General features: G+C 41.4%; 1 protein-coding gene across 2 annotated transcripts in view; it reads left to right on the top strand.

The window, feature by feature from the left end:
• The window catches only part of LMTK2 (lemur tyrosine kinase 2), a 48,013-nt gene that overhangs the window by 17,455 nt on the left and 15,675 nt on the right, over positions 1 to 14,883 (top strand). For both annotated transcript variants that reach the window (XR_010988371.1, XM_068146754.1), the window contains exons 4-7: positions 2,995 to 3,068; positions 3,658 to 3,776; positions 5,154 to 5,241; positions 12,125 to 12,258. Coding sequence is in view for 1 of the 2 variants with exons in the window: in XM_068146754.1 (XP_068002855.1) it covers positions 2,995 to 3,068; positions 3,658 to 3,776; positions 5,154 to 5,241; positions 12,125 to 12,258 (415 nt within the window). In the remaining variant the exon portion in view is untranslated. The remainder of the gene's footprint in view (positions 1 to 2,994; positions 3,069 to 3,657; positions 3,777 to 5,153; positions 5,242 to 12,124; positions 12,259 to 14,883) is intronic.

Below are 14,883 nucleotides of genomic sequence, written 5' to 3'. Positions count from 1 at the left end.
TTGCATAAACTGAGGAAGTATATTTTGTAGGGTATAGGATAAAATGGGAAATATGACTTAAAAATATTAACTTACAGCAGGATGCCAGTTCAAGTAGCTGAAGAGAATGAAACTAGTTTAAGTAAAGCTCTCAAGTACATTCATTATGCTTCCATATACATAGTTTGAAGTACTCCAGGACATTAGTGACTAAATTCAATGGCAACTTAGCCATGAAGAAAACCACTTGAAGAGCAGAAGTTGCTAGGCCATTAGCCTTACATGGAAGCAAGGGTGAATCTCTTACTTAACAGCAGCTCTGCTGTTTCAGCTGCATTACTTTCTTATTGTCAAAATAGCCTTTCCATGCTGTAAATGTGACATTGGTAAGACAGAGCATTACATTTCTTTTCCCTGTGTGAAAGGGTTTTATGGAGGACATTGAAACACGTGAACGTGTCCAGAGAAGGTCAACAAGGCAGGTGAGAGGCCTTGAACACAAGCCCTATGAGGAGAGGCTGAGGGAGCTGGGATTGTTTAGCCTGGAGAAGAGAAGGCTCAGGGGAGACCTCAATGCCCTCTACAACTACCTGAGAGGCGATTGTAGCCGGGAAGGGGTTGGTCTCTTCTCCCAGGCAACCAGCACCAGAACAAGAGGACACAGTCTCAAGCTGCACCAGGAGAGGTTTAGACTTGAGGTGAGGAGAAAGTTCTTCACCGAGAGAGTCATTCGTCATTGGAATGTGCTGCCCAGGGAGGTGGTGGAGTCCCTGGAGGTGTTCAAGAGGGGATTGGACGTGGCACTTGGTGCCATGGTCTAGTCATGGGGTCTGTGTTGATAGGTTGGACTCGATGATCCTCGAGGTCATTTCCAACCTTAGTTATACTGTGATACTGTGAATATATTTTTTCTAAGCACAATTTTTGTGAAAGGATCTCAAATATTACAAGCAGAGCTTAGCATACAGTGGTGGTTCTCATCCTGCCTCACATACAATTTTAACCTGTTGCTTGTGGTGCTTCATCATGAGATGTTCAGGGAATCTCATAGTAAAATTTCTATACCTACAAATGTCAGGAAGCTGTCAGTATGCCTTGAATACAATTGAAATGTTACTCAGTGTTTTAATCAGTGAGGGGAAAACTGTCTGCAAAATTTGTCAGCCCTTCTACATTACTATAATTACTAAAGCCTTATTTTCTGTCACTAGAAGTTATTTTTCCAGAGGTAAGGCATTTTCTTGGAGTAAGATAGACTGGTAAAAATGTGGTTGTACTGATAGAGGTTTCTCTGTGCTTAGGAACACACTGGGAGTGTGTGACACAACTGTAGCTATTCTAGTAAAGTCATACTGGTATAATTGGGGCATGTGGAAATAAAAATGTGGGCTAGGATGCTCAGTCAGACAAATAGCAATGATGGAAAGCTTTTGTATACATTTATCAGTGTTCCTAACCTATTAAGTAGTAGAGGGATAAATAAAATACTGCTGATTCTCCAGTGTAGAATCTGCACTTGTTACTGCCAAGATCTGGGTCTTGTTTTCCATCCTTTCCCTCTCTGGGCTCATGTGAAGTATTTTTAGTCAGAAAATGTCCTCCTTCCAGATGGTAGCTATAAGCAGGGCAGTTGGGCTGAAGAATAAAGCAGTCAAACCCTTTCTCTTAAAATGGTAACTCTATAAATGTAAATGTTAAGATGAACAAGCCATGAGTGGTGTTTTGGGATTTTCTACTTCTGGTTACATAGGAAGCCTGTAGGTTATTTGCTCTGTGCAGCTACAGGGTATGATACACTTCCATATGGAAACTAGAACTCCACATTTTTGTGTTCTTACTGACTTTACATTTTTAAGTTCAGGTTTCATAAGGAGAGTCACTGTGGTTTTGTAGGGGATGTATTCTAGTATGGTTTGGAAGCAGGAATAGAGAAGTTCTGGAGTTCTCATGTCACAATGTTACTTTCATACTCTAGGTATCTCTGACTGTATTTCCTTGCTTGGTCAAAATGTTCATGTATAATTTGGAATAAATATTGTAGGAGCTTGCATTATTTCCCCAGCAGTTGATGATAACTCAGCAATAGCTGATAAAAACTCAGTAAATTTGCAGATAACAGCAAGCTGGGGGCAGATGTTGATCTGTTAGAGGGTAGGAGGGCTCTGCAGAGGGACCTTGATAGGCTGGACAGATGGGTGGAGTCCAACATGATGGCATTTAAAAAGTCCAAGTGCTGGGTTCTGCTCTTTGTCCACAACAACCCCATGCAGTGTTACAGGCTGGGGCTGGAGTGGTTGGAGAGTAGTCAGGCAGAAAGGGACCTGGGGGTACTGATTGACAGCTGGCTGAACATGAGCCAGCAGTGTGCCCAGGTGGGCAAGAAGGCCGATGGCATCCTGGCCTGGATCAGAAATAGTGTGGCCAGCAGGAGCAGGGAAGTCAATCTGCCCCTCTGCACAGCACTGGTGAGGCCACACCTTGAGTCCTGTGTCCAGTTCTGGGCTTCTCAGTTTAACAAAGACATTGAGACTCTTGAACGTGTCCAGAGAAGGGCAATGAGGCTGGTGAGAGGCCTTGGGCACAAGCCTTGTGAGGAGAGGCTGAGGGAGCTGGGGTGGTTTAGTCTGGAGAAGAGGAGGCTAGGGGAGACCTTATTGCTGTCTACAACTACCTGAAGGGAGGTTGTAGCCAGGTGGGAGTTGATCTCTTCTCCCAGGCAACCAGTAGCAGAACGAGAGGATGCAGTCTCAAGCTGTACCAGGGGAAGTTTAGGCTCAAGGTGAGGAGAAAGTTCTTCCCAGAGAGAGTTGTTAGCCATTGGAATGTGCTGCCCAGGGAGGTGGTGGATTGGATGTGGCACTTGAAGCCATGGTTTAGTTGTCATGAGGTGTTAGATATTAGGTAATAGGTTGGACTTGATGATCTCTGAGGTCTTTTCCTATCTGGTTGATTCAGTGATAACCTTAACCATCTAAGTGGTTTAATATGTGTAATTTGTTTTGTTGTGTGTGACAGATGGATCAAAGTCTCAAGTTGCACGACAGAGTCTAAACTACATCCAGGAAATTGGAAATGGTTGGTTTGGAAAGGTGAGAAGCTACCTTTTAATCTTGTACTGCACTTTGGGTCTTATTCCTAACTGACAGATCTAGTGTGTTTCCTTTTAAAGGGGTACTCTAGGTAAGGGGGGAAAAAAAACCCAACCAACAAAAAAGCTTCACTAAACCCCAACCAAACAAAGCCAAACCACACAAAACCTAAACAAATAAACAGAAGCAAACAGACATAAGAAAAATGAGAGTGGAAATTAGAGGTTTTGCATGCACCACCTAGATGTAATTACAGTATTAAGCCCGTGCTGTTTTAATTTACATGTAGTTTCTTACCTAGTTCTAGCTAGACATTTAACTTCTGTGGATTTAATATATTCCATTATTTTTCAGGAAAAACAATGAAGCTGCTGCATGTTTTCTGAAAGTTGATATGTAGATCAATTGTCAAGATTTATTGAGTATGGGTGTTCAAATACCAAAGGTCTGTGTGTACTGACAAGAAAAAAACCCTGCAAAAGCTTTCTTACAGCATGCTTTAGTTCTTGCTTTTCTTTGCAGGGACACTCTCAACACCTTTTCTTGCTTTTCCTGTCTGATGAAAGACACAGTGGTTATGTTTTTTCAGGTTCTGCTTGGAGAGATCTACACAGGCACTAGTGTAGCAAGAGTAATAGTGAAGGAGCTGAAGGCAAGTGCAGGCCCCAAGGAGCAAGAACAGTTTCTAAGAAATGGAGAACCATACTAGTAAGTAATGTTTCATAGCTGGATGAACTTACACACACCCTACACTGCGTATGAATTATGGTCATATCTTGTGTTTAATATTCTTGTCCCTACTTGCTTTCCTCTCTGACTGAAATGATTGCCTTTAAAAAGGGAAATAGTTAATCCAGAGTGAGCAGAAGTTGTATTTGCTTGGAAATAAACATAAGATCTTTGCTTAAATGCGTTTGATAGTTACTGTTCATGACTGGAAAGCACACTTGGTTTGGTTTATCAGACTTTTTTTCTACAGCTGTTTGGAACAATCTCCTGCTGTTGCAAACTAACCTTCCACCTAATTAGTTGCCTCTCAGAACTGAGGTTTAACTCCTGTACTTGGCTTTCCTGTTAGAAGCAGAGGAGCTCACAACACTTTGTTGTCAGATAGAAGAATATCTTTGAAGTAGCTTGCAAGGAGGCTTAAGCACAAACCCCCTCAAAGTCAGAATTACACTGTGAGCCTTAGTCCAATAGTACTCCACAGTTGAGAAATCCTCAGTCTTGACTGGAAATGCCAACTTGATTGTTTAGCATTTGTTTCCTGTTGTGTTATGCTTGGAGATTACTCTCTTCTAGGAGTTGAGCCTTTGTATAGTGGAAAGGAATCCAGTGTGTTAAAGGGGGGTGTAATTTCTTTTCCTGTGTTGTGGGAATAGTGAGAGTTCTCTGGAGAGCTAACTGCTGCAAGCTAATGTCTTTTGTAGATGACTGGAGAAGGGCAGCACATTGTAGCTCACTAGACAAACCTCATAGTGTGGCTTACTTTGCCTGAATATGCCATGAGTGAGTGGTCACAGAGAGCTTTCTATTCTTAATGCTTTCTAATGTCCTGGTTATATTTGCATTTAGGCTTAAGTTGTTGGCAGTTGTCAGAAGAAATCTCATGCCTTCTGCTGCATTGGCACAAGTGTGTTTGAAGCAATTTAGGAAAAGCAGCTAATCTGACTGGAAACTAACCTGGCTAAAGAAAAGGTTTAGCTGTTGGCCAAATGAGTTCTTCAGTGTGGTTCACAAACCAGTTGCATGCACTTACATTTGGTTTTAGGGCTGGTGGAAGGATGGGTGTTACTCTCTTGTGTCAGTTACTAGCTTTTGTGGTTTTGAGATCTTCTCAGTTTAAGCTGTCATCACTGATACACTGCAGCAATACAAAGGAGATAGAAAGCTGTAAATGGAATGTGTGGCTTTGAATATTTGCACCTTCTCTTCATGCTCCCTGTTGTGTGTAACCCCACCCCTCCCTTTCCCACCCCGGTGTTGTGTATTCCAACTGCTGGTAGGGATTTCAGTGTGTTGTGTTGCACTTGAAGTGATGTGTAATGTGATCTTTCTGGCTTTAACTGTGTTTTTTCACTTCAGCATTCTTCAGCATCCAAATGTTCTCCAGTGTATTGGGCAATGTGTGGAATCCATTCCTTATCTCCTAGTTTTTGAATTCTGTGATTTGGTAAGTGCACTTACACAAACTTCTGCAGCTGTTTTACCAGTGGTGTAAATTGTTTGTAGTGTTTACTGCCCTTAGTGTATGAAATGATATTTTTTTTCCTGGGAAGTTTCTTGACTAGCCAGAATCTCAGCAAACAGACTTTTTGAAGGTTAGAAATAGACCTCAAGTGGAATGTTTTTGTTTTCTTTCCAGTCCATCATATAAATTCTAGGTGCTTGTGGAATGCTCTGAAGAGGAAAATAAGCTGTTCTTTCGTTGATAACAGAGTTACTGGTCTCTTTTGGTCTGTCTACAATATGTAACAGGGAGCTTGGAGGGGAAAGGAGGTCATAGAAGGAAGTTTTTTTTTTGTTGCAGTCCAGTATCACATGCACATGCTCACAGACTCTTCCTAAATTCTGTTTACTGTCTGTACAGCCTTAATGTGCTTTTATTGCCATTTCCATTAAAATGTTAATTGAGGAAATTGAAAATTTCCTCCCTCCTGCCTCTCTCCATCCAGAGTGCACATGTTTTACCCATGCTGTGCAGCTTTGGGCTCAAATGCAGTGGTGGGCTCACTTCCAGAATCAGTAATGAGTGTATTCTAAAGTATCAGCCTATTCTATTCCTGATCCTTCCTGTTACTGTATTCTCATTTTCCCACTCTATCCTTTTCCTTCCCTCACACTTCCCCTAAAGCAACTGCCTTATGCTTCCTGAAAACCAAAAGAAATTCTAAAAGCACAGTGTTGTTCTCACTGCTTTCTGTTCTCCTGTTAGTGCCACAAAGGCCACTGAAGATAGGAAGGATACTTGCACAAAATCCTTTCACAGCCACTGCATTCCTGGGCACGTGTTGGAATTCAAGTGAATGTTGGGAGAAAGGGAACGGTGTGCGTGTATAGAAACTTTGAACTGTGCCCCGTAGACACAGCACTCTTCAGAGACAAAAATGTGGTTGTGGTTGCTGTATTGTAGCATAACACACTAAAAACCAAACCAACCCAGACCCCCAGGTGGCTATTTAAACATTGGCTCAATATCTGCTTTCAAAGATTGTGGTCCAGGTATCATGTAAGGCAGGCAGCCATGAAAAATGTCAGTGCAGAAATGAACTCAGAGGAGCATGTGTATGGCAGTAAGAAATCTTTCATAAGGAAGGGGCTTGGTTTGCATTTATAAAATTCAGCAAGCTCCTTTTTTACCAATTTCACTACTGCAGAATTTTCCTTTAAACTCAGGTCTGTAAATACAATTCCAGCTGCCTGAAGCAGCTCAAATAAGAGTTAAGATGAGCTGCTCAGTTTGAGAAAGATCAGTTAATCTGTGACCTTAAATGGCTGTATTTTTTTGTTACTGCTCTTTTGCTCAAATGAACTGTGGTGAATTAATGAGGCAGAAGTGCTGAGAAAATAATTCTTTCCTAAGTGGAAGAAACAGCTGAGCTCCTAAAGTAACTGATCAAAATGAATTGTTTTTGCTGGGAATGAAAATGTAGGTGCCTAAGGTTAACCAGGTAATGGATTTTGTAGTTTTTCAATATGCAGAAATGGGATACTTCTTGCTGCTTCTAACCTGCTGCTCAAATTGGAGATTCCTTAAAAGGAACCTTGAAAAAAACCTGACTTTTCTACTCTAACAGATGCACATCCAAATACTTAATCAGATTTAATTGCTGCTGTGTTTTTAAATGGTTATGCTGTTTAATACAACTTTGAAATTGGAGTAAGTTTTAAAGCCTGCCCTCCTTTAAGCATATGTGGGGAGGAAATCCTTGTTTGATGCCTAATGATTAATGCCAGAAATTGTCATGATCCTGCAGAGTAATCTGGAGAGGATTTTGCTTAAGGGGATAAAATAAATTTTCACTTCAACTGGGGGCAGTAAGCTTGACAGCCAAAGTGGTAGCTTGATAAATTCAAGAAGTTAGGTAATTTCTTTGGAATGGAAAATGAATGTCTCTGCTGAATTCTGTTCCAAGTGATCTAAACCTTGTTTTTAGAAAATTATATGTTAGAGTGAGTTAAACATGGCTTTCATGATGAAAGTCTGGCTCACTTGAAGAGTTCTCACTTGGTGGAGCTGGGTATCTCCTAGTCTCAATAGTATTTTGTTCACTGTGCACACAACTATAGAGAGTCTGCAGACAAAGCAGCATTCACTTGAATAGTGAATGGGAGGAGTGCAGTAAGTTAGCTCTGGGTTGCTGTATGGTCAGGAATTCTTGGTATAGTCCCAGGGCCTAGTGTGGGAGGTAGCAGTGTTGGAGTGAAGGGAGAGAAGAGATGTGAAGGAAGCCAGACTGCATCCTTTGGAGTAAAGGAGTGGCTGGAGAGCTTGCTTTTACAATTATTTTTTTCAGCAGACAAGTTTTTAGTGGAGTGTCAGTCATAATTCTAAAGGCTGCCTTTTGCCACTGTGGCTGGAATAGCAGTGACTTGTGTTTTTCAGGGGTCTTGAAAGCTGCTAGCTTGTCCTGTACTTTTACTTTTCTAAAATTGAGTAAATCAGGAGGTATGGAGGTGCTTCCAGAACACACGGGGCTGATTCTTCAGCAGGAAAGACCATAGGGCAGAGGCAGTTGAAGCAGCTGACTTAAAGGCCCTAGTGTGTGTGGTGACTGTGTAGCTATTGTTCAAATGGGAAGGAGGAGAAACGCATCCCTGTTTTGCTAGCAGTAGTATGATGCTATGCTAAAGCTCTTTACCTTGAGTTACTGATGTTTTACATACAAGCTTTTCCTTTGTTGTTTTAATCTCTTGTACTTACATGATTAAGAAATAAGGTGGCAAATACGTTTTCAGATGACAAGCTCTTTTGAGGCTCTTTTGGCAATGCAGACCTCATTTTGCAGGTTTGGCATATAAAGCAATGAAAAAATGTGGCCATTCTACTGACTAATACTGTCTAGAGGGGTACAGTCATCTTTCTTTGCAGTCCTTCATAGTGTATTACAGCATGTACCCCTCTTGCAACTTCTCTTAGTAGGGTTTGTAGCCTTTTTAGGGCCACTTGACCTTGCCTTGGCTGCTGAGGCAGCCCTGTAGGATTATCAGTTCCCAGGCTCTTTGGCACTGCAAGGTCTTGGTCAGAGGCACTGGAAACTGAGTGCAGAGTTACCAGAGCTAACTGTTAGGGTAGCAGTGCTGAATGTCAGACAGGCCGGCTTGCTTGTTTTCTTGGCTGTATAAACTACTTATATGTTCCTGTTACTCGAGATGACTTGGTTGCCTATATAGTAACTGTATTTACTAACATTTAGCCTGTTTTGTAATGTAATCTATGCTGCTCTGTCTCTTGCTTTGCAGCCCTGGGCAAAGAAGCAAGAGAGGTCAGTCGCACATAAGTGATTAAAGCTTTTTAAATCCTGATTTTGCTTTGCCTGCATTTAAAATTGGTTTTAAAAAATTAAGTATAAGAAGTGCTCAGTGAGGTCTTAACACCTTTTTCACCTCATATTAGCTTGCTTAGCATGCTGGTGCAATCTTCTATGAATAGTTAACTGTTCACTGTTAAATATTGTAGAATGATGCCAGGTTAAAAATAGTGGTAGCTGGCTTATTAACTTTAATATACTACTCAGCTGTGTGTGGCCAGCATTTTGTCAGCACAGCAAATCCTCTAATGGATTGACATCATTTATGGGTAAAGGAAAGTTAGACAAATGTGGAAGTAGCATCTATATTGTGAGGCTGATTTGCCTATCAAGTTTTTCACAGAAATTCTACAAGTCTTGCAGTTCCCTGAACTGCTGAGATCAGCAGGATGCAGTATTTGTCTAGAATGCCCTGTGGCTGGGCTCTAGGGATGTTGCTGTTAGTGAAAGGTGCCTGTCTGCAGTGGTTGGTTTTCTTTTGTTTGGCATTTTTCTAATGACTACCACCTAAAAAAAATCATCCAATCAAAAAAGACTCTTGGCCTTAAACTTCTTAACCAATGAGTTAAATAAATCTGTCTAATAATCTTTGTCAATATCAATATGAAGCAAGTAGTTGATTCATCAGAGGTGTGTGGCTTAAAGGAGTTGACAATTCATGCCAGCCTCAGAAGTCATATCTGTTTGGTTCATGGACTTTGTGTCCTTGGAACTGTTTGATACTTCTTCAGCATACCTGTGCCTAAACAACTGCTGTGGCATAGGTGCTCTGTGTCATATGCTCTTTTCAGGCAGTTCAGTGGTAGTGGCTTTAGCCTCAACCTAAGATCAGACCAAGTTTCTCAGGACTTTTTCCAGCTGGATCCTGGAAACATCCAAGGATGGAAACTTCACAGCCTTTTTGGGTGACCTGTGCTGCTCCAGTGTCCTCATGTGGAAGACAGTTTTCCTTATACTCGGTCTGAACGTGTCGTGTATCAGCTCAGGCCTGTTGTCTCACCCTCCCTCCCTCCATGCTTCATGTTGAAGACTCTGGCTCAGTCTTTAATAACTGGGCAGCTGCTGTCAAGTGATCTTCAAGGCCTCTTTTCTTGAGGCTGAGCCTAGTTCTCTCAGCCTATCATGGTGATATGCTCTGACCCCCTGATTGTCTTGATGGTGGTAGCCCTCTACTGAGCTTGCTTGTTTATCTGTCTTGTTTTGCAGCAGCCAATACTGGACAGAGGATCTAAGTGTGGTTTAACAAGTGCTGAATAGATGAGGATAATCCCTTCTCATGGACTATTGGCTATGGTCCTGCTTATGCAGCCCAGGAGGCTGCCTGCATTCTTTGCTGCCAGGACACACAGGTGGCTGATACTCAGCTTGCTGCCTAAGATCCCTTCCTGCAGAGCTGCTGCCCAGCTGCTCAGTCTTCAGTTTGTATTGTTACAAGTTTGTTGTTTGTTTTTTTGTTTGGTTGTTTTTCTTTTCCCAAGTGCAAGACCTTGCATTTTTCCTTCCATGACCCTTCTTCCAGCTTGTCTAGGTCCCTCTGGATTGCAGTCCAACACTCAATATTGTAGTCTTAATTAGAATAGAATGGAAAAGTAGAAGTGGATTCAATAAAAGCTGTATTTCCTACAGATATGTGTGCCTCCATGAATTATTCATTAAATAAGGGATGCCACACAACACCAACACTGCTGTTACTAATGCATTTAAAAATTAAAAAGTAATTCCTCAGTGCCTCTCAGGCATCCTAAGAACTTAATCCACCTGGGACAAGCCCTTGGTAACCAGTTGCTGTTTTAATGAATGACAGTTTTGGAGAGTGACTTTCTTCAGGCTCTTGCTGCCACCTAGAGTCAGTTGAGCTCTGTGTTTTGTGCTTGTATTCCTTAGGCCGCACAAGCGGGAATCTGTGCTGTGGGGACTTCATTTTGCAGTTCTTTGAGATCCTGCTCTAGTAAATCTGCCCTGGCAAGGTAGAAAGGGGGAGTGTTTATACATATATACAGGAGCCAGTAGGGTATTAAAGCTGTCTTTGTAAGTTAGAAGAGTCTGTGGAAAGCATACTAAAAAACCCTGAATTCTGTAGGATGCAAATGTCTAGATGTTACCTCGTTAGTAGCTGAAAACAGGATAAAGAGAATGCAATGAATGCTTCTATGACATTGAACAGTATTAGAAGTTAAGCATGCTTTCTCACAAGATGGTGCTTGCAACATAAGTAGTATGTATAAAGCAGATGAAGATAGAACAGCTGCTTGTGTGTATTGTAGAATCTATTCAGTTGTTTAAAAAAAGGAAGTTGTTTTACATGGTAGTGTCTGCTTTTAAGCAGGCCATCTGTCCCATTGCTTCTTGTTTCATTAAATACAACACAGGTGCGTGACTGTGCATCCAGTCACAACTGCACTCTTAAATTGTAGTGCAGCATGCAGATACCCACTGCTTGAACTAGTAGAATTGTAAATTGTCATCCTCCATTAACCATGTGAAAGAGGAACAAGGTGCTTCAGTTACAGCTCCATAATGTACATGAGCATCAGAGGTCCTGGAAATGATCTTCAGTCTTTTCTGTGTGCTTCTGGCAAGTGCAAAGACTGTCTTCTTGTCCGGCCAATCTCAAGACTTCCCTTTCAGTCTCTTTCCAAGCCCAAGGCAGGCAGGAGAGATGAGCAAAGCCCAGAATGTTATGGTGGTGAAATGAGCTGTGATGTAATACATTGTGCAGTCTCAACACCACCTGAAATAATTTCCCTAAACTTACTGAAAATCTGTTTAAAACAACAAAAATATAGCAGTGCTAAGTTTAAAATGTAACTGTGAAAGCAGGAGCAATAATGACAGGAGAGCTTGTTCTCTTCCCTTGCTTGGATTTACTTACTATAGTCTTCTTTTTCCTGAGTGTTGGACAGCTTTCAGTTATTTTCCCTCTGTTTCAAAGCTGTTCTTTTTTTAGTGATTTGTGGAGTGTTTCTGTGGGCTCATTAATTATGTATCATCTGCTCAGCTTTGCCTAGCTTCAGTAAAGCTGCTGCCATCGTCTGCATTCTTTGACTGGAGTGGGATGTATTACCATGCCTCTTATGTCAAAAGCTCTGGTGAACTGACAGTGTCTGAAACTTTCTTCTTCCCTTCCATCTCCTTGCAAATTCCAGACAGCAAGCTTGGCTGATTTGGAGCACTTGAAAACTCATTTAAAAGCAGAAACTCATCAAACTGTTTGGTTGGTTTTTTTTCTTCCCCCTGGAAAGTGTTACTGTAAGACAGTTAGGTTTGTTGACAGGTTAGGTAAGACATTTAGGTCTGATCTAGGATGTTAATTGCTAAACAACTTGATTAAAACACTGTAAAAGGCCAAGACCATGGTGCATTAGATGACTTCTGTAAGACTCTTCATGGAGACTGGAATCTTGAGGAGATTTTTCTTTTTATTAAGCATAGATGTGGTTAATAAATAATATGGTTAGCTGGTTCTTCATTAAATGCTTTCAAGCAACATACAAGGCTGATAGGACTTTCCAACTTCTTTTACAGGGTGACCTAAAAACTTACATCTGCAATGAGCAGGAGCACATTAAAGGAGACTCACAAATCATGCTGCTGCAGAGAATGGCGTGTGAGATTGCTGCTGGGCTTGCTGTGATGCATAAACACAATTTTGTGCATAGGTATGTTTGCCACCTAAATTCCTAGATGTTTTCATTAAATCCATATGTATTGAAGATTTTGTTTAACCAAACTTCCATTTAACTTGTATATCTTGAGTTGTGAAGGTGTGATGCTTGTGAAGATGCTAATTCAACTGCAGTGCTGTTGTGTTATAGCTCACTGTCTGAAAGCTAAGCAGCTACTTTAAGTGTGCACCCCATAGAACAGAACCTACTGCTAAACCAGCCCAGAAGATGTTGTTTGATTATAGTTTCATAGTTTCATGCAGGGTTGGAAGGGACCACAAGGATCATCTAGTTCCAACCTCCCTGCCATGGGCAGGGACACCCCACACTAGATCAGGCTGGCCAGAGCCTCATCCAGCCTGCTCTTAAACACCCCCAGGGACGGGGCCTCGACCACCTCCCTGGACAACCCATTCCAGGGTTTCACCACTCTCATGGTGAAGAACCTCCTCCTCACATCTAGCCTGAATCTCCCCACCTCCAGCTTCATTCCATTCCATTAGTTCTTGGGCAAGCTAAATCTGTTTTATTTATTGTTGGGGAGGAGGAATGTCAAAATGAATCTTGCCTGCTGTGTATTTTTAATAGATTATAGCCATTTAGAACTTCTGTTTGGTAATCTGTCATCTTTGCTAATAAAAATGGGAGGGAAAAAATGCAGTAAGAGAGAAGCTGGCTTGAAAAATGAGGGGAAAAAAATCATCATACATAAACAATCTGACCAAAGCAGGTGTTCTCATTGAATTATTGCTCATGTAAACTTCTTTAATCTTACAGCAATGGAGGCAGTCAGATTTACAAGGAATCATAATGGGAGAGCAGTTTAGTTTTAATTGGGGGGGGAATGTCTTTTTTTAATTAAAATTAATGCAGTTGATACTGAAAGAATGGTAGTAGTTGTAAAAGGCTTTAAAAGGTCTAAGGAACTGGACAACATCAACCTTAGACTGGTCAATGACTAAAATACCAGAGTACCAGACATGGCTTACCTGGTGAAACCTTGGGTATCACAAGGTAGTTTATTTTGGCTTTATATTGGGTCAGTGTGCTCCTTGCTGTAGAAACAGCACTCCCATCATGGCTTTGCCACTTGGAGAAAGCAGAGACCCTGTGTTTGGGGGAAGCTGAACTATCAAACTGAAGTCTTAAAAGGTACAGGTGTAAAACAACAACAAAACCCTAAAGCCTGGAGTCAGCTGCTGGCTGCTGGGCAGAGTTGCTCTTCTAACCTGTTTAACAATGTCAGATGGCTTGAAGGTAGTTCCAGTTGTACCTGTCAAACCCAGTGATCACTGTTTCTTGTATTGCAGCAGCATGGCTCTAGGTATTAAGTTTAACAGTATGTTTTTGGTGAAATGCAGCTGAGCTTGCTAATTGTTCTGTGGATCTGCACGATTCTCATTGTAAATGTTTACTTCTATCAACACTATCCTGATGCTGTCAGAGTAAGTGGTAAAGCTCCAGCATCAGTGATTTTGTTGTTAGTGGTAAATTCAAGCCACCAAAACTTGATTTTTCTCTTCCAGGATATTTATTTAAATATCAAGTTGGAAAATAAAACAAGCTGGAAAGCTTTGGGGCATACTTGAAGGTTACAAATAGGTTTTTTTGACCTATATAGTTCAATGTTTCTGGGAAGGAAAACATTTTCTTCATTCTTTGAAGGAGGAGAACGGTGTGGCTTTGTTTGTACTTCAGAGACGTTGTTTTAAGCCACACAGAAGCAATGGCAGAGTTGTTCCAGTGCACTTAATTGCCTGGTACCCTTCTGTGAAACTGAGAAGTGAAATATTTGAGCAATTAGTCTGCTGAGCTCTTTGCTGTCACAGCCCCAGTTCTGCTGTAAGCATGCAGCTTCATTAAACATGCATAAATTTGAGTTTGCACAATGGGTTTTTCTAACCCAGCCTCTTGGCTGGCAGTGAGGACTTGTGCTCTGGTTTATGGTGGAAACTGGAGACAACTTCAGCATATATTCAAGAGCTGTTTCAATTTGGTTGTTGAAGGACTGATGAAATAAATCATTCTTTTTGATGGTCTCTTTCAAAGACTACCTCTAGTTCTGGTTCATGTGGAATGAATAGCTTTGTTACTTAGGGGAACTTAAATGTAGGTGTAAGATATTGCTAGTTGCTTAGTGTCACACTGTAAATTGATAAAGTATTGAAATCTGATCTGAGTTGGTGATTTTGCTTATGACCATTAAAATGCAAGACAAGCAATGATACGTATTTAGGTAAAGAGGAACCTACATCATTCTAAGCATATGAACAGCAGAAGTGATCTACATTGTGGGATTATTAGAATGAAATAATTGCATATAAATTCTGTGAGAGGTTTGAATGCTTGAGTATACTTCTCTGCTCTAGGGAATACAGAATTAGCCAGGTTAGAAAAGCCCTTTGAGATTGAGTCCAACCTGTCACCTAACACCATCTAATCAACTAAACCATGGCACTACATGCCTCATCCATAGTATCAGTCAGGGTTGGAAGGGACCACAAGGATCATCTAGTTCCAACCCCCCTGCCATAGGCAGGGACACCTCACACTAGAACAGGCTGGCCAGAGCTTCACCCAGCCTGGTCTTAAACACCTCCAGGGACGGGGCCTCGACCA

This window comes from Melanerpes formicivorus, unplaced genomic scaffold (assembly GCF_026170545.1).
Source record: "Melanerpes formicivorus ecotype bairdi unplaced genomic scaffold, bMelFor1.0.p_v2 SCAF_14, whole genome shotgun sequence".
Lineage (NCBI taxonomy): Eukaryota > Metazoa > Chordata > Aves > Piciformes > Picidae > Melanerpes > Melanerpes formicivorus.
This window is presented reverse-complemented; position numbering and strand designations above follow the sequence as displayed.